This window comes from Lithobates pipiens, unplaced genomic scaffold (assembly GCF_037356315.1).
Source record: "Lithobates pipiens isolate NorthernLeopardFrog02 unplaced genomic scaffold, aLitPip1_a1.2 Scaffold_16, whole genome shotgun sequence".
Lineage (NCBI taxonomy): Eukaryota > Metazoa > Chordata > Amphibia > Anura > Ranidae > Lithobates > Lithobates pipiens.
Window position 1 is genome coordinate 221,031,680 of NW_027507748.1, and position 16,387 is coordinate 221,048,066.

The 16,387-nt window shown below is 42.8% G+C and overlaps 1 protein-coding gene across 1 annotated transcript in view; it reads left to right on the plus strand.

The window, feature by feature from the left end:
* The window catches only part of LOC143982407 (uromodulin-like), a 64,537-nt gene that overhangs the window by 11,874 nt on the left and 36,276 nt on the right, over nt 1-16,387 (plus strand). The window contains exons 2-6 of the mRNA XM_077481077.1: nt 3,178-3,204; nt 8,975-9,160; nt 9,256-9,348; nt 14,053-14,273; nt 15,990-16,141. Coding sequence (XP_077337203.1) covers nt 3,178-3,204; nt 8,975-9,160; nt 9,256-9,348; nt 14,053-14,273; nt 15,990-16,141 — 679 coding nt within the window. The remainder of the gene's footprint in view (nt 1-3,177; nt 3,205-8,974; nt 9,161-9,255; nt 9,349-14,052; nt 14,274-15,989; nt 16,142-16,387) is intronic.

Here is a 16,387-nt window from a genome sequence, read left to right on the forward strand (position 1 = left end):
AATGATCGCTTATTAGGCTGGGTTCACACTGGAGCGATGCGGAAACGCCGCGAATCCGCGGCGGGTTCCCGCATCGCATGCCTCCCGGCGGCAGTTCACACTGCCCTATGCGAACTGCTGGGAGTGTCAGTGAAATGTTACTGACACCCCCAGATCAGTTCGCATATCGCAGTGCGATCTGCAAACTCGGATCGCATGGTGTGAACACCCATGCGATCCGATTCTGCTGCGGGCCAAAAAAAGGGTCCCGTGCGAATTTGCGGCGGGTGCGGCGGGTGTGGCGGGTGCGGCGGGTGCGGCGAATGGCTGAACTCGAATCGCACAGAGATCGGATGTGATTTGCACTGCAGTGCGGTGCGAATCACATTCGTTCTCATAAACCGCTGCAATGTGAACCCAGCCTTAGTGACACTGGCGACGGGGGGTGATCACGGGGTTAAACCTTTATTGGGGGGGTTAGGGGGGTACATTAGAACTAAAGGGGGCTAACCCTAACTGCCCTAACAGTTATTACAGTCACAAATGACACCAATGCAAAAAAAAAAAAAAAAAAATGACATTGGTGTCACTGTGACTGGGGGGCAGGGGTAATTGGGGGGGTGATCGGGGGGTAAAGGGGGGGTGTGAGTGTGCCTGGCATGTTCTACTGTGTGTGGGATGTGTTGGTGCAACTCACTGATCCGCTCTCCTCCGTGTCGGAACGAAAAATACCGACACGGAGGAGAGAATACATCACTTCCTCTCCTGTGTTTACATTACAGGAGAGGAAGTGATGTCACCGGGGATTTCCATTCGTCGGGAGCGATCGCGAGGGGGTGGCCATGAATGAATGGCCGTCCCCTCGTCCGGGATCGCTCCCGAACGAAAACCGACCGCCGCAGGCACCGGGCAAAGGACGTACATGTATGTGCTTATGCCTGCCCGTGCCATTCTGCCGACGTACATCGGCGTGCGGCGGTCGGCAAGTGGTTAAGCAATTGGTTTCACTAGATTTTAGTTGGGGGTATCAGAGTAAAGGGGGCTGAATACAAATGCACGCCACTCTTTTCAGATATATATTTGTAAAAAAAATAATTGAAAACCATATAGCATTTTCCTTTCACTTCCCAATTATGTGCCACTTTGTGTTTGTCTATCACATAAAATCCTAATAAAATACATTTGCATTTTTGGCTGTAACAAGACAAAATGTCGAAAATTTCAAGGGGTATGAATACTTTTTCAAGGCACTGTGAAAGTGGAAGTTCAGTCAAATACTTACTATATTTAACCACTTGCCGACCAGCTGCCGCAGTTTTACTGCGTCAGAATGGCACAGCTGGGCGAAGCGATGTTATTTTAAGTCGCTTCGCCCTGTGGCCACAAGGGGCGCACGTACGCCCACTGCACGTTCCCCGAGCCGATGCATGCTTCCGCGGTCACCACTGAGACACGGAGAACTGGGAGCCGAGTTTCTGGTCCTCTGAGGGGAGAAGTGACAGATCGTCTGTTCATACAGAGTATGAACAGCATTCTATCTGTTCCTCCACACAGTCCACTCCCCCCTTCAGTTAGAACATACACTAGGGAACACAGTAACCCCTTGATCGCCCCCTAGTGTTAACCCCTTCACTGCCAGTGAAATTTTTACAGTAATCAATGCATTTTAATAGTCAATGGTCCCAAAAATGTGTCACAATTGGCCGATATGTCCAGCATAATGTCGCAGTCCTGATAAAAATTGCAGATCACCGCCATTACTAGTAAAAAAAAAAAAAAAAAAAATGAAAATGCCATAAAACTATCCTCTATTTTGTAGATTCTTTTAGCTTTTGCGCAAACCAATCAATATACGCTTATTGTGTTTTTTTTTACCAATAATACGTAATCTTCTACATATCGGCCAAAACTGAGGAAAAAAATGTTTTTACTATATTTTTGGAGGATATTTATTACAGCAAAAAGTAAAAAATATTGTGTTTTTTTTTTCAAAATGGTCACTCTTTTTTTGTTTATAGCGCAAAAAATTAAAACCACAAAGGTGATCAAATACCACCAAAAGAAAGCTCCATTTGTGGGAAAACAAAGATGTCTTTTTGTTTGGGTGCAAAGTCACACGACCCTACAATTGTCAGTTAAATCGATGCAGTGCCAATTCGCAAAAAGTGCTCTGGTCAGGAAGGGGGTACAGCTGGTTGAACAGGCTGTGAAAATACTATGGCAGCCACTGGAGCTTCATTCATGTGTGGATGGAGAAATCTGTTATGCCCCATACACGCAGTCTGACATTCCGACCACAAAATCTGTCTGATTTTTTCAGACGGATTTTGGCCGAAATTTGTCTTGCATACACACGGTTGCACAAAATTGTCGGAGAATCCGATAGTTCAGAACGTGGTGACATTCATAATGTATGACAAGACTACGTAGAGGCCAGTAGCCAATAGCTTTTGTCTCCAAATTTTTTCTGAGCATGCGTGGCACTTTGTGCGTCGGAATTCTCTACAAACGATCGGAAAAGGTCCAATCAGATTTTGTTGTCGGAAAATTTAAAATCCAGCTCTCCAACTTTCTCTGTCGGAAATTTCCGACAGAAAAAGTCCGATAGAGCCCACACACGATCGGATTTTCCAACAACATAATCCAATCTGACTTTTTCCGTTGGAATTTCCGACCGTGTGTATGGGGCATTAGATGTGTTTTCTTCAGCCCACAGGTCGGCTTTAGAGAATGGAAGAAAATGTAGGAGATATTTTATTGAATTAGGTACACGCAAAAGACCTGAAAGGCAGATTGTACATGGATGACATTACCCATTCTAAATAAATGGTGATTGACTATACATAGATCACAGGAAAACAAAAAACAAAACAAAAAAACAATGCCAGTTGTTTCTTTATTCAGATATTTCACAGTTCACGTATACAGCTACAAATATACAAAATGTGTGTGTGTGTGTGTGTGTGTGTGTGTGTGTGTGTGTGTGTGTGTGTGTGTGTGTGTGTGTGTGTGTGTGTGTTTATATATATATATATATATATATATATATATATATATATATATATATATATATATACACATACATACATACATATACACACACACAAATATATATAAATATATATATATGTATAGTTTATTGTATACATCACTTTAGAATACAGTCTGACTCTTCCTTCTTTTTTCCCCCATTTCTAGGTGCTCAGTGCATAGATCCTTCAAACTGTAAGTACACTCCATGTTTTAAAATGACAGGAAAACTGCTTGATAAGCCTTAACATTAAATGATTAAATATTACAGATTAGACAAAGATTTTTATTTTGACTGATGCTCATAGCCAGACTGTTAATAATAATCAGCATCAGCACTTATTTATTAACTCAATCACTTAGTCAGGCCAGAGACGCGAGTTTCTTTTCCGCAACCACAGTTGATTCCCACATCAACACAGTCATTGTTCTGCTGGCGGTGAGGGGAACAGTCCCTGCAGGAAGAACACAGTGGCTGGCAATAATTGCATGCCGAGAATCTGTCATGCTGGTTGTACTCAAGTCGATCGATGGATGGGTACATTCAGCCTGCCCATAAATGGTTTGAATCTTGGCCGGTTCAGCAGGGACCATCGAACCATCTATGGCTGGCTTAAAGTACTGTAGTCCGGAGCGTCCATCTTCTTCCGGGTATCACTGCTCCGGCCACTCACAGCGCCAGAGCAGCGATGACATCACTCCCGTGCATGCGCACAGGAGCCGCCACTAACGGCATATCTGATAACGGCGATAGTGCGCCTGCACGCCGCTGTCTACAGCACATGCGTCGTAGACAGCTGTGGCTGCCTTTTAGTAAATATCTCCTAAACCATGTAGATTTAGGAGATATTTCTTGGACCTACAGGTAAGCCTTAATCTAGGTTTACCTGTAGGTCAAAGTGGTTTGTAAGGGTTTATAACCACTTTAAGGGTTGTAAAGCTAAAACATTTTTGGGCAATATCTGATCTATATACTATATAGATCATGAATCTAGCTGTTATTTCTACCAACATTTTTTATTTACCTGTTAGATAAATAGGCTTTATCAGCACTTCCTCCTTTCCTCTCTGTATGTTCTCCTCAACGTCTGAGTTTTCGAGCATGCTCCCTGCAGCAACGTCATGGCTTCAAAGGAACTACAGATCCCTTGATGCTTATTGGCATTGCGCATGCGCAGTGTCCCTATTTCGCTGTGTGAAGAGGAACGTGAGCCACACTTCCACTTCAGCAAAAAAGAGGGAGGAGTAGGGCGGAGTAAAGGCGGGCTGTGATGAGATAGTCGTTCACATTACAATAGCAAGGCATAGGAGGAGGAGCTACAGCATCTTAGACATGCCCATGGCTACCCTGCCTCCAGTGCATGTAAACATTCCTTGTAATAGAAAAAAAGCATGACAGATCCCCCTAAATATGAAATCCGGGGTCAAAAAAGACCTCAGATCTCATATTTAGACTAAAATTCAACAAAAATAAAAAACATTTTTGTCATTTGAAAAGATTTTAAAAAAATGTCGTCTCTTTAAGAAGTTTAAGAGCTATGGGTGGAAGTGACGTTTGCAATGTGCAATGATATGGAGACAGGTTGGGGCCATAAAGTGGTTGTAAACTCTTTAGCCCCATACACACTATCAGATTTTCTGCTGATTTTTGTCTTCAGATTTACCAAAACCATGTAATATGAGGTCAAACCTTAGGAGTTTCAATGTGTATGCAATCAGGCAGGCCCTTGCACTACATGGTTTTGGTAAATCTGAAGACAAAAATCAGCAGAAAATCTGATAGTGTGTATGGAGCTTTACAGACCACTTTTGACTACAGGTAAGGCTATAATAAGGCTTACCTGTAGCTACCATGGATACCTCCTAAACCTGCACCATTTGGGAGATATCCACTGTATCAGTATGTGCCGATGTCCTCAGCACACATGCACACTGAAGAAACGGACCGAGCGTGCCGTTTCTTCAGCTGGTATGCTGCTAGCTGCGGCTCCCACGTGCTTGTACGGGAGTGATGTAATCGCGGCTCCGGCCAATCACAGACGCTACCTGGAAATAACTCCGGGAGATGTCCTGGGCCAGAGGAGTGTGCCGGGTGGGGAGGAGAGCAGCTCTGTGTGTTGTGTGAAGTCTCGGGAACGAGCAGAGAAGCCGACATCATCACAGAGAAGAGAAAGAAGGGGGTGGATCCAGACTCCTATTGTCAGGATGACACTGCAGGAAAGTACCCCTCCCACAGGTAATTCAATCTTTTTTAACAGAAAGGGTGCACTTTTCAGAGGGCAGGAAACAGGGCTCGAGTCCTGTGGGAACGCATGGGAACGGCGTTCCCGTACTATTTCCACAACGGGAACGCCGTTCCCATTAGCAGCCGGAGGAGCCTGCTGCTCGTGCGTAGCCCGCCGCTCCTCTGCCGCCCGAGTCAGTGACTGGTTGCTAGGCTAGGGCCGCTCCGCGTCTAGCAACCGGTCACATGACATCGGCCGTACACGCGGGCACGCACTGGAGTCAGTGCGCATGCGCCCTCCAGCGCAGCCAGCGGCAGACACACGCCGCTGGCATACGGACTGTCTCCTCCCTCCCCTCTACCCAGTTCTATCCCGAGCGAGAAGACTAGTAAACCAGGTTAGTCACTCAATACTCTGCAATACTCTGCATTACCCCGCAAATACTCTGCATTACCCCGCCAATACTCTGCATTACCCCTCCGCCAATACTCTGCATTACCCCTCCGCCAATACTCTGCATTACCCCTCCGCCAATACTCTGCATTACCCCTCCGCCAATACTCTGCATTACCCCTCCGCCAATACTCTGCATTACCCCTCCGCCAATACTCTGCATTACCCCTCCGCCAATACTCTGCATTACCCCTCCGCCAATACTCTAAATTACTCTGCCAATACTCCGCCCATACTCTGCATTACTCCGCCCATACTCTGCATTACTCCGCCCATACTCTGCATTACTCCGCCCATACTCTGCATTACTCCGCCAATACTCTGCATTACTCCGCCAATACTCTGCATTACTCCGCCAATACTCTGCATTACTCCGCCAATACTCTGCATTACTCTACCAATACTCTGCATTACTCCACCAATACTCTGCATTACTCCACCAATACTCTGCATTACTCCACCAATACTCCGCCAATACTCTGCATTACTCTACCAATACTCTGCATTACTCCACCAATACTCCGCCAATACTCTGCATTACTCCGCCAATACTCTGCATTACTCTACCAATACTCTGCATTACTCTACCAATACTCTGCATTACTCCACCAATACTCCGCCAATACTCTGCATTACTCCACCAATACTCTGCATTACTCTACCAATACTCTGCATTACTCCACCAATACTCTGCATTACTCCACCAATACTCTGCATTACTCCACCAATACTCTGCATTACTCCACCAATACTCTGCATTACTCCACCAATACTCCGCCAATACTCTGCATTACTCCGCCAATACTCTGCATTACTCCGCCAATACTCTGCATTACTCCACCAATACTCTGCATTACTCCACCAATACTCTGCATTACTCCACCAATACTCTGCATTACTCCACCAATACTCTGCATTACTCCGCCAATACTCTGCATTACTCCGCCAATACTCTGCATTACTCCGCCAATACTCTGCATTACTCCGCCAATACTCTGCATTACTCTACCAATACTCTGCATTACTCTACCAATACTCTGCATTACTCCACCAATACTCCGCCAATACTCTGCATTACTCCACCAATACTCTGCATTACTCTACCAATACTCTGCATTACTCCACCAATACTCTGCATTACTCCACCAATACTCTGCATTACTCTACCAATACTCTGCATTACTCCACCAATACTCCGCCAATACTCTGCATTACTCCGCCAATACTCTGCATTACTCCACCAATACTCTGCATTACTCCACCAATACTCTGCATTACTCTACCAATACTCTGCATTACTCTACCAATACTCTGCATTACTCCACCAATACTCTGCATTACTCCACCAATACTCTGCATTACTCCACCAATACTCCGCCAATACTCCACCAATACTCCGCCAATACTCTGCATTACTCCGCCAATACTCTGCATTACTCCGCCAATACTCTGCATTACTCCGCCAATACTCTGCATTACTCTACCAATACTCTGCATTACTCTACCAATACTCTGCATTACTCCACCAATACTCCGCCAATACTCTGCATTACTCCACCAATACTCTGCATTACTCTACCAATACTCTGCATTACTCCACCAATACTCTGCATTACTCCACCAATACTCTGCATTACTCTACCAATACTCTGCATTACTCCACCAATACTCCGCCAATACTCTGCATTACTCCGCCAATACTCTGCATTACTCCACCAATACTCTGCATTACTCCACCAATACTCTGCATTACTCTACCAATACTCTGCATTACTCCACCAATACTCTGCATTACTCCACCAATACTCTGCATTACTCCACCAATACTCCGCCAATACTCCACCAATACTCCGCCAATACTCTGTATTACTCCACCAATACTCTGTATTACTCCACCAATACTCTGCATTACTCTACCAATACTCTGCATTACTCTACCAATACTCTGCATTACTCCACCAATACTCTGCCAATACTCTGCATTACTCCACCAATACTCCGCCAATACTCTGCATTACTCCACCAATACTCCGCCAATACTCTGCATTACCCCGCCAATACTCTGCATTACCCAATACTCTGCAATACCCCGCCAATACTCTGCATTACTCCGCCAATACTCTGCATTACTCCAACAATACTCTGCATTACTCCAACAATACTCTGCATTACTCCAACAATACTCCGCCAATACTCTGCATTACTCCACCAATACTCTGCATTACTCCACCAATACTCTGCATTACTCCACCAATACTCTGCTATACCCTGCCAATACTCTGCAATACATAACCTGCCGATACTTACTCTGCAATACTTACCCTGCCAAGACTCTGCAATACTTACCCTGCAATGCCCTGCCAATAATCTGCAATACCCAGCAGTAATCTGCCATACCCTGCCAATACTCTGCAATACCTTGCCAATACTTATCCTGCCAATATTCTGCAATACCCTGCCAATACTTACCCTGCCAATACATATTCTGCTAATACCCAGCCATACCCATCCATGCTCAGCCAAAATATTATTGGGGGAGATGACGTGGATATTACAGTAGGGGAGATGTATATTGCAGTGGGGACTATATGGTGGTGACATTTTTCACAGGTTTTTGCAAATTTATTATTTGCTGATCCGAAAAAAGATCCGATCTGTGACTCAGATCCAAGGAATGATCCGATCCATGAGTTTTTTGATCCGTTGCCAATAATCTTGCACGGCAAGGGCAACGTTATTCCAGTTTGTGTGATATTTTCTAATTTGCTGTATTTGAATTTGGAACAGGGTGTATTTGTGTTAGAAATTCCCTGCGAGGGAAAGATCATCAACCATTGTGTTGATTATTCTGTTTGACAAGTTAACTTATTTTGTATTTGTAAACTGGCACTTTACTATATATGTACTGTATTTTCTGTGAAATATATATGCATATGAGCGTACCTTTATTTATTTATTTATTTTTTTGGTGGGGGAGTGGATCTTGGGTGAGAGTTCCCACACTTTTTTCCCCAGCACTTGACCCCTGGCAGGAAAGATTTGTAGATACAAGCAGCTCACAAGGATTAGGATTAAGCAAAATAAAAGGAAACTCATACTTCTATTTTAATACTCCTGTTGAGAAGAAGGTTTTTTTTTTTTTCAACTGTTTGCAAATGTTTATGGCCAGTTTTACAAATACGTTTTGCAGTTCTAAAGATATTGCAGATGTTTTTTAGTCATGTGACTTGATCTCAAAACTGACTACAAAAGCTCCTGGTTTTCTGACATTTTTCTTCTCTTCCCAGCCACATACGCGGCTCTGACATTTTGTAACTCGTGTAATGGGACTTGTACTCTTGACAATGGATGTTCATGTAGTGATCAATATACGACCTGCGTCCCAACTCCAGGTATTGATTGCACTAACTCTGACTTCAGCTCCTGCTGTCCAGAAGGCCTATACTACAATAAAATTCAGTCCTGTTGCTCAAGTAAGTATTTCCATATGAGTTCGGAGTGTACTTTCTGAGTCTGACCATTGAGGACGTGTCATTTATGAGATATTTTTATGCTGTGTTTTCTTCAGCTTTTCCTTTCTGTGACCCAGAATGTGCTACAGATGAAGTTTGCAACTCATTAGGAGAGTGTGAATGTAATACCACCGCGTACCCAAATCTGAGTAAGACTTTGTTTATTTTCTTTCCTTTGCAATGCCAGTTTGGTCAGTAAAGAGAATGTACAGTATGTGCTCGGTGGGCATATATTATGAGTTTTTGTCAGTGTATGCTTTGCTCTGTCATGTTTTTATTATATGTAGATAAATGTGTAGATTTGTCATTAGATGGCGCTCTTGGTGGATCAGGAGTTTTATTTGCTGATTAAAGTACACGAGCCATGACAATATTATGGGGACTGACATTGGTGACCATTTTCAAAGTGCTGGTTTCTGAATCGCTGACCCGGAACAAGCATGCAGGAAATGACACCTGGAGAAGAGTCAGAGATCCTGATATCAATATCTGTTCCTAATGCTGACTGAAGCCAAAGCATCAACATGACAGCCAGGAAACCAGCATTTTAAGCAGGCTAGCTCAGCAATGGCAGTCCACATAACCCTTAACTGTGGATTAGGATATCAGCCACACAGGGAGAGCATTGTTTTCAACAAGTCATAGACTTGCAATGTGAGAAGGACCAGGAAAGCACAACTATATTGTGGCACTGCAAATAATAAAGTAGAATCAGTTTACGTCATGAGAAAATATGGCTGGGCGTACATTAAAACACTATTATATATATTGGTAGGATTATTTACATAAAAATGCTCTTTTACATCAAAAATTGTAGATCCCTTTACAGTCAATGACATTATCCCTAAAGGCCCGTACACACGGTCGGACTTTTTGACAACAAACATGCAAATTAGCTGTTTTGGAGCAACATCCGACTGTGTGTACGCTCCATCGGACAAACTTTTTCTGTTTTCATCGGACTTTTGTTGGCTGTGCGAACGGACAAACTTTCTGGCAACAAAAGTCCGATGGAGCAAAGTCCGACCGTGTGTATGCAAAAGCATCGGACTTTTGTACAAGGTACAAACACGCATGCTCAGAACCAATGCAAAAGATCAGACTACAATACAGAAGTTCACCAAAGGTGGCGCTGGAGTCATTGAACGTCCTCTTTTGAAGTGGCGTCAGTACGTTGTGACGTCACTACGTTCGTGTTTGTTGTCAAAAAGTCCGACCGTGTGTATGCAATACAAGCTTGTGGACCACGCCCTTTGTACAAAAGTCCACGGGAAAGTTTGTACAAAGTCCGATCGTGTGTATGGGGCTTTAGACTTACTATAGATACTGTAAATATCTTCTAAAAGTGTGCTGTTTAGAAGATATTTACTGTATATGCAGCCAATGACGTCTTCGGTGCATGTGCTCTAAAGGCACAGCCGCCCCGGCCATTCCTTCAGAGTCCTGTGCCATAAATGGTGGCTCCCCTGCACATGCGCTGGATTGATATCATCGGGGCTGCGGCCAATCACACAGCTATAGTCCGCGGACCCGGAAAGAAAACAGGTGAAGATGGAAGCGGCCTCCATCTCTGGAATACTTTGTTTTTAGGTAAGTTTCACATAATATGCTAGTATGTGATGCATACTAGCGCATTTTGCCTTTACCTTTTAGGTGAAAAATTTTTTTTTTTTGTTTAAATCACCCAGTGGTTTTCTATCACTTTAAAAGCGCAGTGGGGTTGAGTTATTAAAACTGGAGAGTGTAAATTCTGGTGTACTTGTGCATAGAAACCAATCAGCTTCCAGGTTATACTGTCAAAGTCTAATTAAACAAGCTAAAGTTAGAAGCTGATTAGCTACCATGCACGGCAGCACCAGATTTTCCACTCTCCAATTTCGATAAATCAACCCCAGTGTATCCTAAATAACTGTCATTTAAAAAAAAAAAAAATACTAGTTTTTACCTTTTTTCATTCTTGTTGCATTTCAGTGATGCTGATCTTCTGCAGCCTCTTTGCAGCCACTTTATTTCTATATGAATGTACTCCAGCGAACACTGCATTTCACAAGGTGGTTTTCCTTATGGTGGTAACAGTGGTCTGTGCCTTCATAATGCTTGTTAAACTGCCCCCTGTAGTTTCTATCAGATGCCCATGTGACAGGGTGACAATGCAGCATCACTACTGTTGTCACTCTATGACCAGCAGTACCTGAACCAGGACTTTTATAGCAGAAGCACCAGGTGAAATTTAAATGAAAGCTGCAGATATGAGAATATTAAAAAATGGCTTTTGAAATTACATGACATTTGAATAATTGGGTTTGCATTCACTTTAAAGCCAAACTCCGTGCAGATGTAAATACACACATTACCAAGCCAGTAATGTTTAATAACCACTTCAGGACTGGTATATTTTACCCCATTCATTACCAGACAAGTTTTCAGGATTGTAATACTTTGACTGACAATTACTCATTTATGCAATGCTGTACCCAAATACATTTTATATCATATTTTTGAGATACTGGGGGATTCAAAATAGTTCTAATTACACATTTCTGGCAGTATTTTCCTTAAGAACTACTTGCACCAAATTCAGGTAAATATTTGTGTCGGTGTTGGTAACATTACTGATTTCTGCTACAAATTCAGGTAGTTCTTACTATCGCTATTTTAAGAACCTGTTGCTGTGACCAATTCCTAATGATTGACCGCCAGTTCTAATGAGGAAACTGGCGGTAATTAGGACCAACTCTACAGCGACACACCAGTACCATAGTTGGTGGTGCCTGTGCTATGAAACTATCATGTGCCAGCTTCCTGCACAGAGCTAATCCCCAGTCTCAATTAGCCCAAAGCTAAATGTAAAGGGTAATATAGGTGATGTCATTACCTAAATAATTGGGAAATGAATTGTCACTGGGTGGGCAGGAAGTAGCTTTTCAGTTCCCCATCAGGCTCCACCCACCTCTACTACAAAACTCCTCAGGCATGCGCCTGTCAGTGTGATGGGCACCGGAGGGAGGGACGGAGGGCGCGCCCTGAGGAAGGAATGTCCAGTGTGAACGCTCCTTCCTCAGTGCAGACACTGACAGATCATGTCTGTGTCATATACATGAATTGAGCACAAACACCACCACTTTTGGTACTGCATCCCAACAGAATTCTAGAGGATGTCTACGACACCTCTTATGAATTCCCTCATAAGCATTTTCTTTTAGGTGAAAACAGCAAAAACAATGAAAAAAAAAAAAGTTTACCTGTCTTTTTTGTTTTAAAGCATAGCCAATACAAAATGGACACCCCAAAATTATCCCATTTTGGAAAGTAGACACCCCAAGGTGATCTGATTTTTGCCACGATTTTTTAAAATTGAAGAAACATGCCCATATTGAGCGGGTTAAAATATGGCACTTTGTATTGTACTAGATACATTAAATGTACAGGTAATACAGACGGGTTAGGAGATGAAGGGGTTAATGTACAGATGTGTAGGACAAGGGCGGTAAGTGGTTAACATACAGGTCAGATCAGAGACAGGATGGGGCTGACATACTGTAGAGGGGAATGAAAAGTGTATATTTATTATTGCTAATTATTATTACTGTGTGATGATGTAATCCTTACATGTATTATTTACATGCAAGCAATACAAGTACATGAATATGACTTAGTATCGGCCGCCTTTTATTCTCTGTATAGGAGAGGGAAATGCAGCACAAGGAGCCAGTCAATTGTGTGGCAGGGAAAGGAACATGTTTAGCCTCGGTTTCCACTGTTGCTACCTGAAAGTCTCGCGATTTTGACACGACTCCATCGACCTCAAGTCGCATCAAAGTCGGACCAAAGTAGTGCAGCGACTACTTTGAAGTTGCACAGATATAAACAGTACTCATTGGAAATCATGGGGAACAACTTGTCATGTGACTTTGCAGTCCCCAAGTCACAGGTGGGGACTGCAGCCTAAATGGAAACGGAGCCTAAATCGAGTAGAGAGCAGTAATAAACATGGGGTTCATTTACTTTTTTTTTTTTAGCAACTAAGTGTTGCAGCAAGGGTTAAAATACCTGTGCTGCGTGCCCATAGGAGAGTTGGAACGCAGTTCTCTCACACACAAAGCAGTGGTCTGTCTCTCCAGTGGTCGTACAGCCCTTCTCCCAGAACATGGTCTAAATAAACAATGCCACTCGGGGAGACAGAATGCAGTTGATTGGAGCAGTGGGGGGGGGGGGGGGGGGACACTGGAGAGCCGGGTATTGTGTGAGAGAACAGAGGTCTGACTCTCCTAGGTGCAGACAGTACACGATATTTACCCCTCGTTGTAACAATTTGAAAGAAAAAAGGAGCCCTGTCTGATCATCATATTTGAAGCAGCTGGGGTTATTAGTAAATATTTCTACATGACTATTTTCTGTACTCATAGCTGTTCTTTCCATTTACACCATATTTCAAAATGTGTACTCTATTGCCATTGAAATTATTAGATGTTTTCATACACAGATAATACATTGCTTGTTTGATAAAAAAAATTATTGAAATAGAAAAAAAAGTAAAGAGATCCCCATATCTATTATATATATATATATACAGCCTGTTTATATTGTAATAACTGATAATTGAACGTCCTCTTTTGAAGTGACGTCACTATGGTTGCGTTTGTTGCCTAAAAAGTCCAATCGTATGTATGCAATACAAACTTACGGCCAGCACCCTTTGTACAAAAGTCCACGGGAAAGTTTGTACATAGTCTGATCATGTGTATGGGGCTTAAGTAGTACTGACTAGTAAGATAAGGATCTATAAAAAATAAAACTGTTTTTGGATACATTGCACGCTGATTTATATTTATTTTTTTGCTGAACTTTTCCAGGACTTTCTAATTTCCGCCCTACGGTCAAATGTGAAAACAACACAATGAGAGTCACAGTCAGTAAATGTGAGCTAGCAGTACTTGGTCTCGACTCTTCCACAATTCATCTGAGGAACTCATCAATGGAATGCAGTTACCCATATGCAGACTATATCAATGGCCAGAAAGTGACTACTATCTGGGTCTCAGCAGCATCGGATTGGTGTGGAAACACAGTGACGGTAGCACACTAATGATTTATTTATTCATTCGTTTTAACAACTTCTGTGTTTGATTTGTGTGTATTCTTTACTTTTCTGGAAAAAGCGACCTTCAGCAATCTGTTTCACTTTTTTCAAGAAATAGCCTAAAGCCCAACTCCAGATGAAAACTTTTCATTTCATATAGGATAAACCATGGAAGAGATGGGGGGCTTTTTTTTCCCTTCACTTCCTGTCATCAAATAAAACAGAAATACGTGCTGGGGAAAATATGGAACTTCGGAAAAATATTTAATCAACGTTTACCTTCCTGTCACAGTGACAACCACATTTCTTTTATAGACCTCATAACAATAGTGAGATAAGACCTTCTCATTGGGTCACCGTGGTAAGCTTTAAGGGATAACTGCACTTTCTGTTCCGTTATCCTTGAAATGCAAGTCCCCTCTCTCCGAGAAAGCCCCCTAAGTTTTCCACTTACCAATCTATGGAGATTTTATGTTTGGGATCACGGGGTGCTACACAAAAACTCTCCCAGCCAGGCCATACATGCACAGTAGACTTCCCATTTAGCCTAGGTCCACTCCAGTGCAGCTGCAGCATGATGCATTTTTCAGTGTAACATTGCGTGTTTTTGATGCATTTTTAATTTTTTTTGTAGAAGGAGGTTTGATTTTATACACACAACGCTGCCAAAAATGCATTAAGGCTAGGTTCAAATCTATGCATGTAAGGCTGATGCTTTATGTGATCAGATGCGAGAACCCCAGCGGGGGTTCCCAGGATTAGCTGTAAGAGGCAGCCCAATTGAAATCAATGGGAGGTTGCCGCCTCTCGCAGCTAATCACAGCCACTGACATGTAAGAGATCGGCTCTGGATGCAGGCTGCATCCTTATAACTATGGGAAACCTGTTGATTGTTAAGCCTCGTACAGACGCTTTGATTTTCGGACAACCGAATGACCGAACGTCTGTTTTTTGTGGCATGCTAGTCACATGTCGAAAGTGAAGAGGTTACCCACAATACAAAAATTTTCGTACAACAGAATACAACGTCAGAAATGATGTGATGTGTTGAATAGTTTTGTATGTATTCTTTCGTTTCTGAGCATGCGTAGTCTTGCTCTTGTGATTTTTTTTTTTGTACAAAAAGCATACTAATGAAATGAAAATTGGACGTTGAGTTCACATCCGACAAAAATGTTATAGTCTGCACATCCTGTATTTGTCTGGGAAAAATGCATAAATCGGCTGTCGAAAAAGCAACGGACTAACGATCCAAAAATCGTCAGACATCTCGTCATGCTAATTTTTACATCCGATTTTCATATTGTGTGTACGGACCTTTAGGGCCGGTTCACACTGCGGGCGATGCGAGGCGACACCGACTTGCCTCGCCGCGACCTGCCGCGACCTCAGCGGCGATTTGCAATTGACTTCTGTATAGAAGTCAATGCAAGTCGCCCCGAGGTCGCCCAGAAGTAGTACAGGAACCTTTTTTCTGAGTCGGAGCGACTCGAGACGCTCCTCTCAGAACGGTTCCATTGTACAGAACGGGGGCGACTTGTCAGATTGCGGCGAGGCAAGTCGTGTCGCCTCGCATCGCCCGCAGTGTGAACCGGCCCTTAGACTCAACGATTGACAGACTTCATTTCCACTAGATAGTGAGTTTTGAAAGTAACCCGTCTATATTTTAAAGCTGTTTTTCCACTGCTAATTAATGGCCTCTATCCACAGGATGATATCTCCAATATCAATATTTCCAACACTGTTTACATTGGAATCCTGGATAAACCCATCATCACAAGAAATAATATCAGCTTTGACTTTACCTGTGCGTATAATAGGAATATGCAAACAAGTCTGAAACTGCCTGGAACTAACCAAGAGTAAGAAAAAATATAGCCATAGAGAGTTGCTTGTGTAAAATACAATAATATGTGTTCTCTCCTTCACTAACCTCTCATTTCCATTAACCTGTTTATGATATTTATAGTGACCAAACATAAATGCTATGTATACACAGCACTGAATTTTGTGAATCTAAGGTGTCTTCCATATCCATTTTTGGACCTAATGGTTGTAAAGCAGACTAAAGCCCCATACACACTATCAGATTTTCTGCTGATTTTTTT